The 15,127-nt window shown below is 43.4% G+C and overlaps 1 protein-coding gene across 6 annotated transcripts in view; it reads right to left on the bottom strand.

Moving 5' to 3' along the window:
* Positions 1–15,127, bottom strand: part of FRAS1 (Fraser extracellular matrix complex subunit 1) — a 741,777-nt gene that overhangs the window by 32,528 nt on the left and 694,122 nt on the right. For all 6 annotated transcript variants that reach the window (XM_033963431.1, XM_033963422.1, XM_033963441.1 and 3 more), the window contains 3 exons: positions 8,429–8,704; positions 7,219–7,451; positions 3,605–3,765 (listed from right to left, as the gene is read on the bottom strand). In XM_033963431.1, the coding sequence (XP_033819322.1) occupies positions 3,605–3,765; positions 7,219–7,451; positions 8,429–8,704 (670 nt within the window). The remainder of the gene's footprint in view (positions 1–3,604; positions 3,766–7,218; positions 7,452–8,428; positions 8,705–15,127) is intronic.

The following is a 15,127-nucleotide window of genomic DNA, read 5'->3' as shown; positions in this document are numbered from 1 at the left end:
TATAATGAACCTCCAATCCTGGGCCCAATCTGTACAAATGAAACTGAATGAGTCCAAAACAAAATTACTTTGGCTCGGCCCAATATTAGATCATTTACCCTCCTCCATCCCTTTATCCTCCGGCCCCACTCTTCAGCTCGAGTTTTCAAACAAAGTCCTGGGCATCATCATAGACTCCTCTCTCTCCTTCAATGACCACCTCAACTCCTTGGTAAAAAAAATGCTTCTTTAGTCTTCATATGCTGAGGAAAGTGAGATCCTGCTTTCATCATTCTCACTTCGCCGTCCTTGTTCAATCCACCATCCTCTCTAGACTGGATTATTGCAACTCCATCTTTATAAGCCTAACTAAGAAAAACCTCCATAGACTTCAGCTAATTCAGAACGCCGCGGCAAAGCTTATTTTTGCAAAAGGCAAGTTCGACTACGTCTCTCCACTCCTGTCCAAGCTCCACTGGCTTCCAGTAAACTCCAGAGTCCTCTTTAAATGTGCCTGCTTAGCCTTAAAGATTCTACACGGCATCCTTCCTCCCATTATTCCACTCCTTTGGAACTCCTCTAACCCTAACTCCACCAGATCTTCCAAAAAACTGAAACTATCATTCCCTTCTACAAAAGGTATATCCCGCACAGGAAAACTAGGAACATCCCTCCCCTTTAGAACAACAGAACTCTGGAACCTCACATCCCCGCTCAGAAATTCAAATTCCCTCCAATTCTTCCGCAAACACCTGAAAACTTGGCTCTTTTCAAAAATCTAACACCTCCTGCTCTCTAGGACCCTTGTCCCTCTCTTTCTTCTTGTTTCTTTCCTATAACCCTTCATTAGAGTTCCTTTCTTCCTAACTCTGTAAACCGTGCCGAGCTCTACCCTTGTGGAGATGGCGTGGTATACAAACCTAAGGTTTAGTTTAGTTTAGCCCTTTCACGTCCGAGAGGGGAAGCAGCTGAGAGCCTCTGGTTTCATATTACAAACCCCCGTGCCTGCTTGTTTCGGTTAACCAATTACCCTAAGTAATCTGTGAAGCACAACTAACTCCGTGAGCTTTGGGAAGCTGGGTAAAGTTAACTTAAGGACTGCTCTGTTTGCCATGCTGGTTACTGGCAAGGCTAGCTTAAAGAATTGGGGCATATGATTTTCCTTTTGTTTTCAAGTCTGTTTTGAATTGAAGCGTATGATTGGGAAAGCAAATTGCCTGTTGAAACACAAGCTCTGGTGAAGAGAAACGCATGGACTGTGTGGCATGTAGTGAAGTCCAGAGCCATGGGATTTATGTTTTGATTTATGAAGAATTTTGGTTTTGTGCAACTTTTCCCACCACTGAAACAGTATTAATTTGTGTGACTGGTGCTGTGCGCCTAAATAAAGTTCTCAGCTTTTGATTTAAACCATTCTGACTACTGGACTGTTTGTAATAAAACATACTTCAGCTGTTCCAGGGATATCCAGCAAGGTAACCCTACTTTAAAGGGGCTCACGCCAGGTGTTGGAAGTGTGTCACTGCCTAGCGTTGGAAAACTGCTCAGCCAGAGACTAGGTGGTGACATCCCCCCCCCCCTACACACACCATTTTGAACATCTGAGCATGCACAAGGGGCAGCAGTAGCCGTGGCTTGGTTTAGAGATACTGCTGCGGGCTGTCAAGCGTGGATACAATTCTGGATGCCAAAGGAGGAGGTTTTCAACTGGTGGGGCTTGGGAATCCCCGCCAGCCATAACAAGTGTACACAAATTTTGGATAGACCTGAACCTGAAGTGGGAGGTTATATCACGGATCTAAAGAAGCAAGACAATGTGGTGGAATGTGCAATATTTTCAAAAAGAATGCCTGTGTTAGGTGGGTCACTCTGGTTGCCCTTCCCAGGCATGGTGGCTGATATACTGTAGTAACCTTGTGTTAGAACCATGGGCTAAAGCTCTGGTCTTAGTTTCCTAATACAATAAGGGAGAAAAATGTTGGTTTCTCATGCAAATAAGTTGTACACAAAGATCAATGAGAGAGCATATGAGTAGCATGAATATTTGGTCTGAGCTAGCAGTAGATATACTGTATTTTGCACATCAAAAAATTGAGTCAGCCCTCACAGTTGCATGAACATGCACTGTGCTGGGTTACTATTCTGTGTATAACTAGTTTTGGTATCTGTAACACAGTAACTTCCCCCATTCTCTTTCTCTGTGGACAACACTCTCATCCTCCATGTTTTGTCTGCTCGCACTCTCGGGATCATCTTTGACCCCTCTCTCTCCATCATTGCCCAGATACAACATATTGCTAAAACCTGTTGCTTCTTCCTCTGTAATATTACCAAAATCCAACCCTTCCTCTCTGAGCACACTACCAAAACCCTTATCCATGCCCTCATCACCTCACATTTAGACTACTGCAACGTGCTACTCTCAGGCCTTCCACTTAAGACATCTCACTCCCATCCAATCCATCCAGAATTCAGCTGCATGACTCATATTCCTTGAGAGCCACTATACTCCTAAAGTCACTTCACTGGCTTCCAATCTGTTTCTGAATACAATTCAAACTCCTCCTACTGACCCACAAATGCACTCACTCGGCTGCCCCTCACTATCTCTCTTCATTTATCTCCCCCTATGTTCCCCTCTGCAAGCTCTGCTCAGCTGATAAGTCCCTCCTGTTTGTGTCCTACTCTTCCTCCGCCAACTCTAGGCTCCGTCCCTTCTACCTTGCTGTGCCCTATGCTTGGAACAAGCTACCCAAATCCCTATAGCGAGCTCCATCTCTAGCACTGTTCAAGGCCCATTTAAAAGCCCACCTCTTCAAGACTGCCTTCAATTCCTAACTCCTCTCACCTTGGGATCCGCATTTTTAACCCGATATGTCATGTCTGTCTGTCCAAGTTAGATTGTAAGCTCTTCTGCGCAGGGACTGTCTATTAAATGTCAAAATGTGCAGTGCTGTGCATTCCTTTTAGTGCTATATAAGTGATAAATAGTAGTAGCAAAGGGTTTTAATGAGCATACATTATGTGCATGAGCTGAAATGTTATTTGGTGCACATATTCACCAATATTATTCTGTGCAGAATAATGTAACCTCCTCCACAGCGGCTCATTTTCTGTGCTTTTATTTGATCCAGCCCTTTCAATCAAGTCAGAAACATATTGCAGGCCCTTCATGCTTGTAATAAAGTGAAGATGTGGGCATGAAATCCTCAGTAATGTTGACTGCAAAAGAACGAGTTAGCTTTTTACTCCTCCACAGACCTGGTGTTCAAGCTCCAGTTTTAAAATCCCCGCATGGAGTCTTGGGGCCTTTTGTGCAATCTTTGAATCTAGATTTAGTAGCTAATGTTTTCATTACTATGATATTTAAAAGAGCTCTTCAGTTTGGGCGCAAAACTTGTTTTAAGATAAGGTACATATGATTGTGCACAAAAATTGTGGAATTAACCCAAAACTAAGCAGCAAACAAAGCTTGGCAAACTTCTTTACATCAACCCCTTAATGAGTAAATAAAGTACCTTTTATTATTTTCCATCAGAGGGTTCCATGCTATTTTATTGGCACTATGCTCACATTTCACACAGGAAAAGCCATAACCCAATGTTGTAGTTCACAGAAATATTACCTGAGAGACCTCTGAGGTCCTTGATGGTGACCAGGTTGGAGCAGATGTGCTGGTGTCTATAAATGGATTCCGAGAGCAGAAAATTCAGGTTGTGGAGTGGCATGGTGGACACCAGTGGAAGCATTCCATCTTGATGAGGAATCTGCACAGCAATATGGATTCTAGGGAAAGAAAATATTGCTACAGAAATACTTTCTTAGGGACATAGAAACATAGAGTATGACGGCAGAAAAGGGCCGCCGGCCCAACAAGTCTGCCCACTCAAAGAACCCTCCCCCTAAGCATTTCCCTGGAGCGAACCCACATGTTTATCCCATCGTCCCTTGAAATCGAGCACGTTACTGGCCTCAACTACCTGATGTGGAAGACCATTCCATTGATCAATCACCCTTTCGGTGAAGAAGTATTTTCTGATGTCACCATGAAGTCTCCCACCCTTGAGTTTGAGCGGATGCCCTCTTGTTGCCGTGGGACCCATAGGGAAAAAGATATCTTCTTCCACCTCATTACGGCCTGTAAGATATTTGAATGTCTCCCCTCTCTCTGCGTTCTTTGAGAGAATATAACTGCAGCCTGCTTAGACATTCTTTATATGGGAGATCCTTGAGTCCTGAGACCATCTTAGTGGCCATTCGCTGAACCGATTCCATTCTCTTCACATCCTTTTGATAATGTGGGACAGTTTACTTCAAAACAGATACCATGGCAAACTGTCTGAAAGTGGAGACTCAATCGGCTCTTCTTGGTGACCTTGTTAAACATGACTGCCCAGTATGTCACTGCTCTATTTGATAATTATTATTTTCTGGGAAGAGGGCATGGTTGGGGATGGACTGTGGGTGTGGTAGCGCTAATCAGTTGGTGTGTGAGGCACTGCTGTGCACTGATTAGCATGGGGTTAGCGTGTGAGCCCTTACCACCTACAAAATAAGTGACATTAAGGGCTCATGTAATATTTTTAATGGCTGAGTGCTAACTGCACAATTATCGCATGACCATTAATTACAGAAATAGGAAAATCAGCCCATTTCTGGCCACGGTATGTGGCCTTGGCACGCAGTAAAGACCCATAATAAGGGCATGCTAAGGCCATGTTTGCTGCAGCTTTAGTAAAAGTGCTTCCTTAAGCCAGTACCTAAATATAGGCCCCAGTAATGTATCTAGTGTATAGAATATGAGAGCTTATGTGTGTGATTAGCAGCAGTAGCTTTTTTATCGCCGGCTGCGGTGGTATTAGCCCTGATGCTTGCTCACAGGAATTCTTTGAGCATCAGAGCTTATATTGCCGCGGCCGGCAATAAAAAAAAAAAAAGCCTAATGCAGCTTTGTAAAAGGAGCCTTGTATTGTATTGTCCTTGCATTATTATCATGGGACAAGAACAGAGGATTTCTGAGGGAGAGGAAGGAACTGTACAGCTTAATAGTTGGTATGGATGGGCAGACAGGATAGGCCTTATGGTCTTGCCTGACATCATTTATTGAATTTCTACGTTTCTAAATACAATTAGCTCAGTTGCCAGCTATGAGGACACACTCTGCTGTGGACACATCCTGCTATTTTATAGTGCGGTGCAGCCTTAGGAGGAAATCTATTTGCAAAACAAAAAAAAGTTATTTATTTCTGTAGCATCAGAGCTTTCCTCTGCAGGTGACCCTTTGACCCCTGTTTCACAGAGCTGCTCTTAATAAGGACTCAGTGCCAGATTCAAAAAACTTTAATGCGGTTGCTAAACTGATTGCAGACGGTTTAGCCTACATGCATTTTAGCGGCGGATTATCAAAATGGCTTATCACAATCTTTAGCGAGCTTTCTAGCATTCCCTGACACTACTATGCAAACACAAAACCCTACTCTTCAAAAAATACATAAAACCAATATAACACAACCAATAATGTTCTAAATCCAGCCTACACTACCAACTACCACTTAGCAATTTAGATAATGTTCAATCTATTCCTAAATACTTCTTCATATCTCTTCAATATGTACTTCTTAAGATCATAGCAATTCTTATGTAATCCGCTTTGAACCGCAAGGTAAAGGCGGAATAGAAATCATGAATGTAATGTAATATTGAAACGAGCATTCCTGTGGATTCTTAAAAATCGTCGAATCATTCTCCAAGAGCTTTTAGTGACAAAAATCAGCAGCTGGTCGGGGGGGGGGGGGGGGGTGCCAGAAAAGTGACAGCACTGTTAAAAGTGCATCTTGTGGTGTGTGTTTTGAATGTGGTTAAAGACAAAAATAAAAAAATTACATGAAGAATCATAAATTATCTTTTTTTTTTTTTTTGTGAAAGCACGCTTCTTGAGTGTGTGTATTATAGCCCCCCTTGGCAGCAGGGCCAGCCCAAGCTAGAAATTCCTATCATAAGCTTCTTTTGAAACAATTGACAAAACATCTCCTCCTGCTCCACTGAAATTTTGCCTAAGGTGAAGTTAGCAGAAGGAGCAGGAGGAGTGTGTGTGGGGGGGGGGGAGTATAGGAGGAGGGAGTTCAGACTCCTCTGAATTATTCCCCAGCTTCAGGTCAAAGTGCTTTATTCTTCTTTCTTGGAGTGTCTCCTAAAATTTATGTCGCCCTCCAGTGCTTCACTGGGTACCAATTCTCCAACTGTCCCAGAGCTTCATTCAAACCAGTTTAGGAGCTACACAGATAACCGTCACCATCTGCTGGAGTCTGAGAAATACTGAACTACTGTGGATGTGTGGTGCCTACGTGGGAGAAGTTTGTACAAGTGTTTGTTCTCTGTCTCCATCTGCTGGGTTGATGGCACAAACTCACTGGTCTGGTCATTAATGAACAAATACTCAAATTTTTAAAGATTTAGACAAGAACTGCAAGTGAGATAAGTATGCAACCTGAGATCTACCTGCTTCAGTATCTACATTAAGGTTTTCCTCATAATATTGGAGAGAACCTCAGCCCCAGATATCTGCTTGAAATGCACAGATAATCTGGTCATTTTATTTCTTACTAAAGAAGGCCTACAAGAACCCAACGCTGGCTTTTACAAAGCGGTAGAAGTTTCTACTGCAGGCCGGCGAGGTTAATGCTCCAATGCTCATAGAATTCCTATGAGCATCAGAGCACTTACCTCGCCAGTCCGCGGTAGAATCCTCTACCGCTGCTTTGTAAAATGAATCCTCAATGTGCTAGAGGCATATAGCAAATCATGGGCCCAGAAGTAAAACCTGGAAAAGGCAACAATTAGTCTGCTCCCCCTCCAAATAAGCTAAATATCCCCAATAAAATTCCAAATTCTTCCTAAACAAATGAGAATTTGGGCATACTTTATAATATACACTCATTGGCTTGAGATTAAGTATATCTGGAAGTTTTAAATTGGTGATGGTATTACAAGAAAAATCTACAGGAGCCCTATGTTAATAGATCTGCACAAACCTTCCTCACCTCTGGGAAACTACTATTAAATTGTTTGAAAGCATCATTTAACCAATCCTCTTCTATGGGTTTGAAATCTGAGATCTCTCATTATCCCAGTCTATACAAATTGGCCAGAACACCAACAAAACCCCTATACCTTCAGTTCTGCAAACAGAAAGTCCACACCCTATCACAATCCTGCCAGATGATGAGCGATCCCTTTTACCTGTTGGGGTGCTCCTTGTGCTTGACATCTAGATACTTTAGAGTGGCAACAAACGACTGTGCCTGGAATCCCCTGGCGGTGCCTGCTACCACAGGCGTATGGCAGATGGCACTGTCTGTCCCTATGGATATTATATTGCTTCTTAATGGTGTCCCCACATGTCCTGCTTTGTCCACTGCTTTGGCAACACACCGCACGTGGAAGCGTCGACTGAAGTAAATGCTGTCCAGCACCTTTTGGTAAGGAAGACAAACAAGAAAATTTCATGTGTGTTAAAAGCTTATTCTCATGGGTATCACCAAACCCAGCATCTTCACTAACATCTCGTGAGTCATTAATGGATGAAACTCTTGTTTTGAGCTGCATTGATTCCTCAAAGAAAAACTGTGAGATACAAGAAACTGTCCCCCCCCTTTTATGAAGCCTTGTTGGGCTTTTTTTTATCACCGGCTGCGGCAGTATTTGCCCTGAAGCTTGCTCGTGGGAATTCTATGAATGCTTATATCACCGCAACTGGCGATAAAAAAAGCCTAACACAGCTTTGTAAAAGGAGCCTTGTATTGTATTGTCATTACATTGTTATCAGGCAATGTTTACTATATTCACAGTATCCTAACTTGTTTTGTACCTTGAGCTAAAAATGGAAAGGCAATCTAGAAATATAAGGATTATTATTATTATTACAATACAGATAGGCAAACTACAGCCTGTCAGCCACATCCAGCCTACGCCTGGTGGAATTCTGCACAAAAAAATGTTAAAATTCTGTGCAGAATAATTTGCAAATTCTGCAAGTTTATTTTTCATATTGAAGATCTTTACAAGGAACTGAGTCTTCCTGCATTTTGAATAACCTGCTTTTCAGTTTTGCCTAATTATTGCCAGTTTCTCTTTCTCTTCCTTCTCATGTGTTCTTCCCCTCCCTTGTTCTCTATGGCTTTTCTTATTTTTACTCCTTTTTCTTTCTCCTTGAGTTTCTAAGCATATGGGCATGCAAGTAGTATTGGTAGACATATGCCTTTGTGCTATATTAATGGTGCCTCAGTAACAGAAAAGATTTGTTAGGCTTCCCTAATAAAAAGAGAGGACAGTGGTCATATACAGCTGGACTCTGAAGGGATCTTGGTTGTTTAGTACTAAAAATTAATTTCTAATCTAAAATTTGCATGCAAACTGTCAAACTACAAATATCTGATAGTACAGTACATACCATATGGTTGATGCTGGTAAAAGGTGTGTTGTCTGTGATGGTTTCAAAGGGGGATCTGGCTCCACTGCTATCTGTGGGGGTTGCCACTTCCCAGCTGAACTGGATGGAAGAATGGTTAATTCCAGCCTCATTGCAACGCTCCTTCATGACAGTATACTTGGGGAAGTGGGAGTCACATGGTGTCACACAGACCAGTGGGTAGCCTGGAGATGGGGACTTCTTGATACCCACTTTTGTGACTTCTTCTACCTGGTCATAGTCTGCTAGGGAGACCACCTGTGGCAGATAACAAAACAATACCTTTAGTTGAAGAGGAAACAACAGCAGGTGAAAGGATTCCAGAAAAGAAGTTTCCTGTCTTTGCTGTGTGCTGCTTTTGTAGTACAGAGTATTTACTTCCTGACTTAAAGGGGCAGGAAGCTGGAGTATTCTTTTCTGCAAATACACGTGGATAGGGAAAGAGTATTGAAAATGTAGAAGCAGTACTCTGGGGCAGCTGGACACATACCATGTTCATCTGCCATTTCCGAAGAGCTCAGGTTCTGCATGTTTTCTTACACCAGAGCAATTATATTCTTAACCGTAATGGTCGTTAGGATTTCATTAACGAGAAAGAGATTTTCCAAGCAGTCTAGCCTCAACCATGGAGTTGGACAGCTAGACAGCTAAATACAGCTGCCTGGTTTCACTAGACAGCTACACATCAGCTCAAAGCAATAGGTGTTCATGGTGGTACAGATGATATTCAATGACTGACTGATTAAGTCATAGTGGTTAAAGATACAACTGCTATTTATGTGGTACCATTTAATCACTAATCTTATCTGGTCTAGCTCTGAATATCTGCGCCTAACCAGATAAGCTGTACAGCATAACTGGTTTAGCAGTAGGCTCTAACTGCGAATATTCAGCAGGAGATAACTTGTTTTCTACTGCTAAATATTCATGGTTAGCCGCAAAAAAATGCTATTTAACTGGTCAGCAGCTGTTTCTGAATATCCAGGGGACTGTTTATAGAATGCCTACAGCCTGGCTGCCCTGAGTAGGCCTGCTCTTACTATCGGAAGCAAAGCAGGGTCAGGCCTGGTTAGTACTTAGATGGGAGACCATTTTGGAATATCAGGTGCTGTAAGCCGAGGGACCCTATGTTAGGCAGCAACAACATGGTGGAGCCACACACTGCACAGGAGAAAGCAATGACTCCTGTATTCTGCCATGAAACATCACAAGGTGGATTCCTCACTGAGCGTCTTGCCATGAGTCAGTGGCCAACCCAGTGGCATGGTCCAACCATCTATTTATAGAATAGCACTTAACACATGTGGCTGCTGATTATTGGTGCTAATCACACACATAACCTCTCATAATCTATACACTAGGCACATTACTGGTGCCTATATTTAGGTACTGGCTTAAGGAAGCACTTTTACTAAAGCTGTGGCAAATGTGGCATTAGCATGCCCTTTTATGGGTCTTTACTGCGTGCCAAGGCCACATGCCGTGGCCAGAAATGGGCTGATTTTCCTATTTCTGTAATTAATGGACATGCGATAATTGCACAATTAGCACTCAGCCATTAAAAATATTACATTAGCCCTCAATGTCACTTATTTTGTAGGTGGTAAGGGCTCATGCGCTAACCCCATGCTAATCAGTGCGCAATGCCCCACACACTAACTGATTAGCGCTACCACACCCACAGTCCATCCCAGAAAATAATAATAATTTTTTTAGCGTGTGATGTGCATGCAAATTGTCAAATTTATTACAGGATGCCTCAGTGAATCTTGCAGTAACTCTCTTTACGCTGCGGTAAGCATGTGTTAATGCTTACCGCACCTTAGTAAAAGGACCCCTATGTATGTACTTCATCCACTTACATTTCCATCTGCTCAGAAGTAAATGAACACAGTTGCATTTTAGCCCTGATTCTGATAGGTTTTCTGAGACTATTTTATAGAAGCATACCCTCTAGAGCAGGAGTGCCCAAAAGGTCGATTGCGATCGACCAGTAGATCACAAAAGCAACTTGAGTCGATCGCGGAGCCCGGTGATAGACTCACATTGCCTTCGCGTACCACCTGCTTCCCGACGCTGAAGCACCGGGCCAACCAGCCTCTCCCCACCCCCGAAGTCAATTCTGACTTTGGAGAGGAAGTTCCGGGCCAGCCAATCGCTGCTTGGCTGGCTTGGAACTTCCTGTCCAAAGTCAGAATTGACATTGGGAGGGAGGCTGGTCGGCCTGGCACTTCTGCGTCAGAAAGCAGGGAGAGCTCAGAACTTGGTGGAAGTGGCTTGGGGGAGGGCAGGGAGAAAGAAAAAGAAAGAAAGAAAGGGACAGGTAGAGAGACAGAAAGAAAGGGGGGACAGGGAGACAGAAAGAAAAAAAGAAAAAAAGGGAGTATGGAGAGAGAAAGACAGACAGAAAGAAAGGAGGGCAGGAAGACAGAAAGAAAGGAGGGTAGGGAGACAGAAAGAAAGAAGGGGCAGGGTGAAAGAAAGAAAGGGGAGGGGGCAGGGAGAGAGGAAGAAAAAGTTGGGCGAGGGAATGAGGAGAAGAGGAAGCATATAGGAGGCTGAAAGAAGGGAAGGAATATTGGATGCACAGTCAGAAGAAGAAAGTGCAACCAGAGACTCATGAAATCACCAGACAACAAAGGTAGGAAAAATGATTTTATTTTCAATTTAGTGATCAAAATATGTCCATTTTGAGAATTTATATCTGCTGTCTATATTTTGCACTATGGCCCCCTTTTACTAAACTGCAATAGTGGTTTTTAGCGCAGGGAGCCTATGAGCGTTGAGAGAAGCGCGAGGCATTCAGCGCAGCTCCCTGCGCTGAATGCCCCGCTATCACAGTTTAGTAAAAAAGGAGGGGGTATATTTGCCTATTTTTGTATAGTTGTTACTGAGGTGACATTGCATAAAGACATAAGAATTGCCGCTGCTAGGTCTGACCAGTGGTCCATCGTGCCCAGCAGTCCTCTCATGCGGCATCCCTTAGGTCAAAGACCAGTGCCCTAACTGAGATTAGCTTTACCTGCGTATGTTCTGGTTCTTGAATCCCTGGAAGGTGTTTTCCCCTATAACAGTCTCTGGAAGAGCATTCCATTTTTCCACCACTCTATGGGTGAAGAACTTCCTTACGTTTGTACGGAATCTATCCCCTTTTAACTTTAGAGAGTGACCTCTCGTTCTCTCTACCTTGGAGAGGGTGAACAACCTGTCTCTATCTACTAAGTCTATTCCCTTAATTATCTTGAATGTTTCGATCATGTCCCCTCTCAGCCTCCTCTTTTCAAGAGAGAAGAGGCCCAGTTTCTCTAATCTCTCACTATACGACAACTCCTCCAGCCCCTTAACCATTTTAGTCGCTCTTCTCTGGATCCTTTCGAGTAGTATCATGTCCTTCTTCATGCATGGCGACCAGTGCTGGATGCAGTATTCCAGGTGGGGGCGTACCATGGCCTGGTACAGTGGCATGATAACCTTCTCCGATCTGCTTCTGATCCCCTTCTTAATTATTCCTAACATTCTGTTTGCCCTTTTAGCAGCCGCTGCGCATTGCGCGGATGGCTTAATCGACTTGTTGACCAGTACTCCCAGGTCTCTTTCCTGGGGGGTCTCTCTGAGTACCGCACCAGACATCCTGTATTCGTATATAAGAGTTTTGTTACCAACATGCATCACCTTACACTTATCCACATTAAACCTCATTTGCCAGGTCGCGGCCCATTTCTCAAGCGTGTTTATGTCACGTTGCAGGTTTTTGCAATCCTTCTGTATCTTCACCACTCTGAATAACTTTGTAACATCTGCAAATTTAATCACTTCGCTTGTTGTACCAATTTCCAGGTCGTTTATAAATATGTTGAAGAGCACGGATCCAAGCACTGAAGCCTGCGGCACTCCACTCGTGACGCTTTTACAGTCTGAGTATTGCCCATTTACCCCCACTCTCTGTTTCCTATTAGCCAACCAGTTTTTAATCCACATGAGTATTTCACCCTCGTTTCCATGGCTCACAATTTTTCGAAGTAGTCATTCATGCAGGACCTTGTCGAATGCCTTCTGAAAATCCAGATATACAATGTGTCAACCGGCTTGCCCTTGTCTATCTGCCTGTTTACTCCCTCGAAGAAGTGCAGCAAGTTCGTCAAGCAAAATCTTCCATTGCTGAAGACGTGCTGGCCGGTCCTCATCAGACTGTGTCCATCAAGGTGATCAATGATGCGGTCCTTTATCAGCACCTCTACCATCTTTCCCGGTACCAAGGTCAGACTCACCAGTCTGTAGTTTCCAGGATCTCCCCCTTGAACCTTGTTTGAAGATCGATGTGACATTCGCCACTTTCCAGTCTTCCGGAATTCTTCCCGATTTGATCAACAGATTGGCTATTTGTTGAAGCAGTTCAGCTATAGCCCCTTTCAGTTTCTTGATTACCCTTGGATGGATGCCATCCAGTCACGGGGATTTATTAATCCTGTCAGTTTCCCATCCTCGTTTCCTGCGTATAGCCTGTTGGCTTCCGGTATGTTGTGTATATCATCTTCGGTAAATACAAACGCAAAAAATGTGTTCAGTTTGTCGGCGATGGCTTTGTCCTCCTTCAGCACTCCCTTTATTCCATGGTCATTCAACAGCCCCACCGCTTCCTTCGTGAGTTGTTTCCCCTTAATATATCAAAAGAATGGCTTGAAGTTTTTCGCCTCCTTGGCTATTTTTTCCTCATAGTCTCTTTTGGCCCTTGCTTTGATGTTGTTTGTACTTTTTCCAGTTTTTGTCCATTTTTGACCTTTTCCATTCCTTAAACGAAGTCTTCTTGTCTCTGATCGCTTCCTTCATCGCTACAGTGAGACATGCTGGTTCCTTGTTCTTTTGGATACCTTGGTGATATGTGGTATATATATATTTTGCGCCTTGGTGATCGTGTCCTTAAAAAGGGACCATGCTTGCTCTAGCGTTTTTACAGTGCTTATCCTCTTCTTAATCTTCTTCCCCACTATGAGTCTCATCCCTTCGTAATTCCCTTTTCGGAACTTCAGTGCCGTGGTCGACATTCTGGATCATCTGCCTTGACCTCTTTGAAAAACCCCCGGAATATAAATGATAATTAACATTTTCTCTGCGTACAGTGTGCTTTGTGTTTTTTATTTTTTTATTTTATTGTTGATAGATCATTTTCACTTGGTCATTTTAAAAGTACTTCCCAAGCCAAAAAAGTGTAGACACCCCTGCTCTAGAGGTTCTGGGTCTGCCATCAGGCAGGGTCTTAGGATGACAATCTACAACAGAATTCATGAGGTCATCCAGGCCCTTGCCAAACAATAACTGCCCCTTAAAGGGAAATCTAGCCAAAGCAGCCTTGGAAGTGGAATCACCAGCCCATTGTCTGATCCAGAACATCCTACGGCCAGAAATGGAGTATACCGAAAGACACCGCTGAAGCAGCCTTTATGCCTAAAGTAGCTGCATCAAAGAGTCTCTGGAGGACCACATCCACACAGTAGTCCCGCATATCTTTATGCAGAAACCAGAGTGGAATTGTCCAAAAACAGAATGATGTGCACTAAAAAAAGTGTCCTTCAGTTCGTCTGGTGAAATGAAGATCTTTATTGTTCAAATATCAAATTAACAAATTGACTCGACATGCGCATGTTTCGGCCATCAGGCCTGCCTCAGGAGTCTTAAAAGTCACAAATGATGATATATGAGGTATACTAACATTCGAATGAATTTGACCTCAAATCAATCAAAGAAGAGTATCATTCCACAAGGAGTTCGAGTGCTGTCTGCTGACACAACGCGTATAGTTCCGTGTTGTGTCAGCAGACAGCACTCAAACTCCTCGTGGCATGACACTCTTCTTTGATTGATCTGTGGTCAAATTCATTTGAGTGTTAGTATACCTCGTATATCATCATTTGTGACTTTTAAGACTCCTGAGGCAGGCCTGATGGCCGAAACATGTGCATGTCGAGTCAATTTGATGTTTGAATAATAAAGATCTTCATTTCATCAGACGAATTGAAGGACACTTTTTTAGTGCACATCATTCTGTTTTTGGACAATTCCACTCTGGTTGTTGCATATTTGTGTTTGTGGTGTTGTTTTCTCCCCTGTTTCTTTCTTAATCCCACATCTTTAAGCACTACACCAACTTCACTGGGCAGAGAGGTGCACTTAGTAATCTGCGCAACCAAAGAATCCACCCTAGGCTGACCCAGAAGCTGCTGGCACTCCTGTGCCAGAGGATACAAGCGAGATATGGCCCTTGCTATCTTAAGAGCACCTTCCGAAGAGTCATACTGCTCCAAGATTAAAACGCTCATGTCAGAATGCCAGGGGAAGGTAGCAGACTGCGAGCATACACTACAAAGCCAGGAGGAATAAGTAGGAGCCAGCTGAATGACTAAATTCAACTTCTGCAGACTACAAAATAAGATCCAGCAAAGCTACAGACAAATAAATACAGAACCATGGGATCGTCCTTAGGTTCCAAAACCCCAGAGGCATCCAAAGATCCGACACATAGTCCTGGACCCAGTCCTGGGAAGCGCTGTGCCTGTACATAAGGGATCAGCAAGGTGGTCATCATCATAAGGATCTCCCAGATTAGGATCAGGGAGTGTAAGAACAGCGGCTGACTGAGATGAGGATGTGCCCATAGAAGCAATGCCACTGAGAGATACATCTGAA

The sequence above is a fragment of the Geotrypetes seraphini genome, chromosome 1 (assembly GCF_902459505.1).
Source record: "Geotrypetes seraphini chromosome 1, aGeoSer1.1, whole genome shotgun sequence".
In the NCBI taxonomy this organism is placed as follows: Eukaryota; Metazoa; Chordata; class Amphibia; order Gymnophiona; family Dermophiidae; genus Geotrypetes; species Geotrypetes seraphini.
The sequence above is the reverse complement of the archived record's forward strand: the minus strand, read 5'-3'. Positions and strand labels throughout refer to the sequence as shown.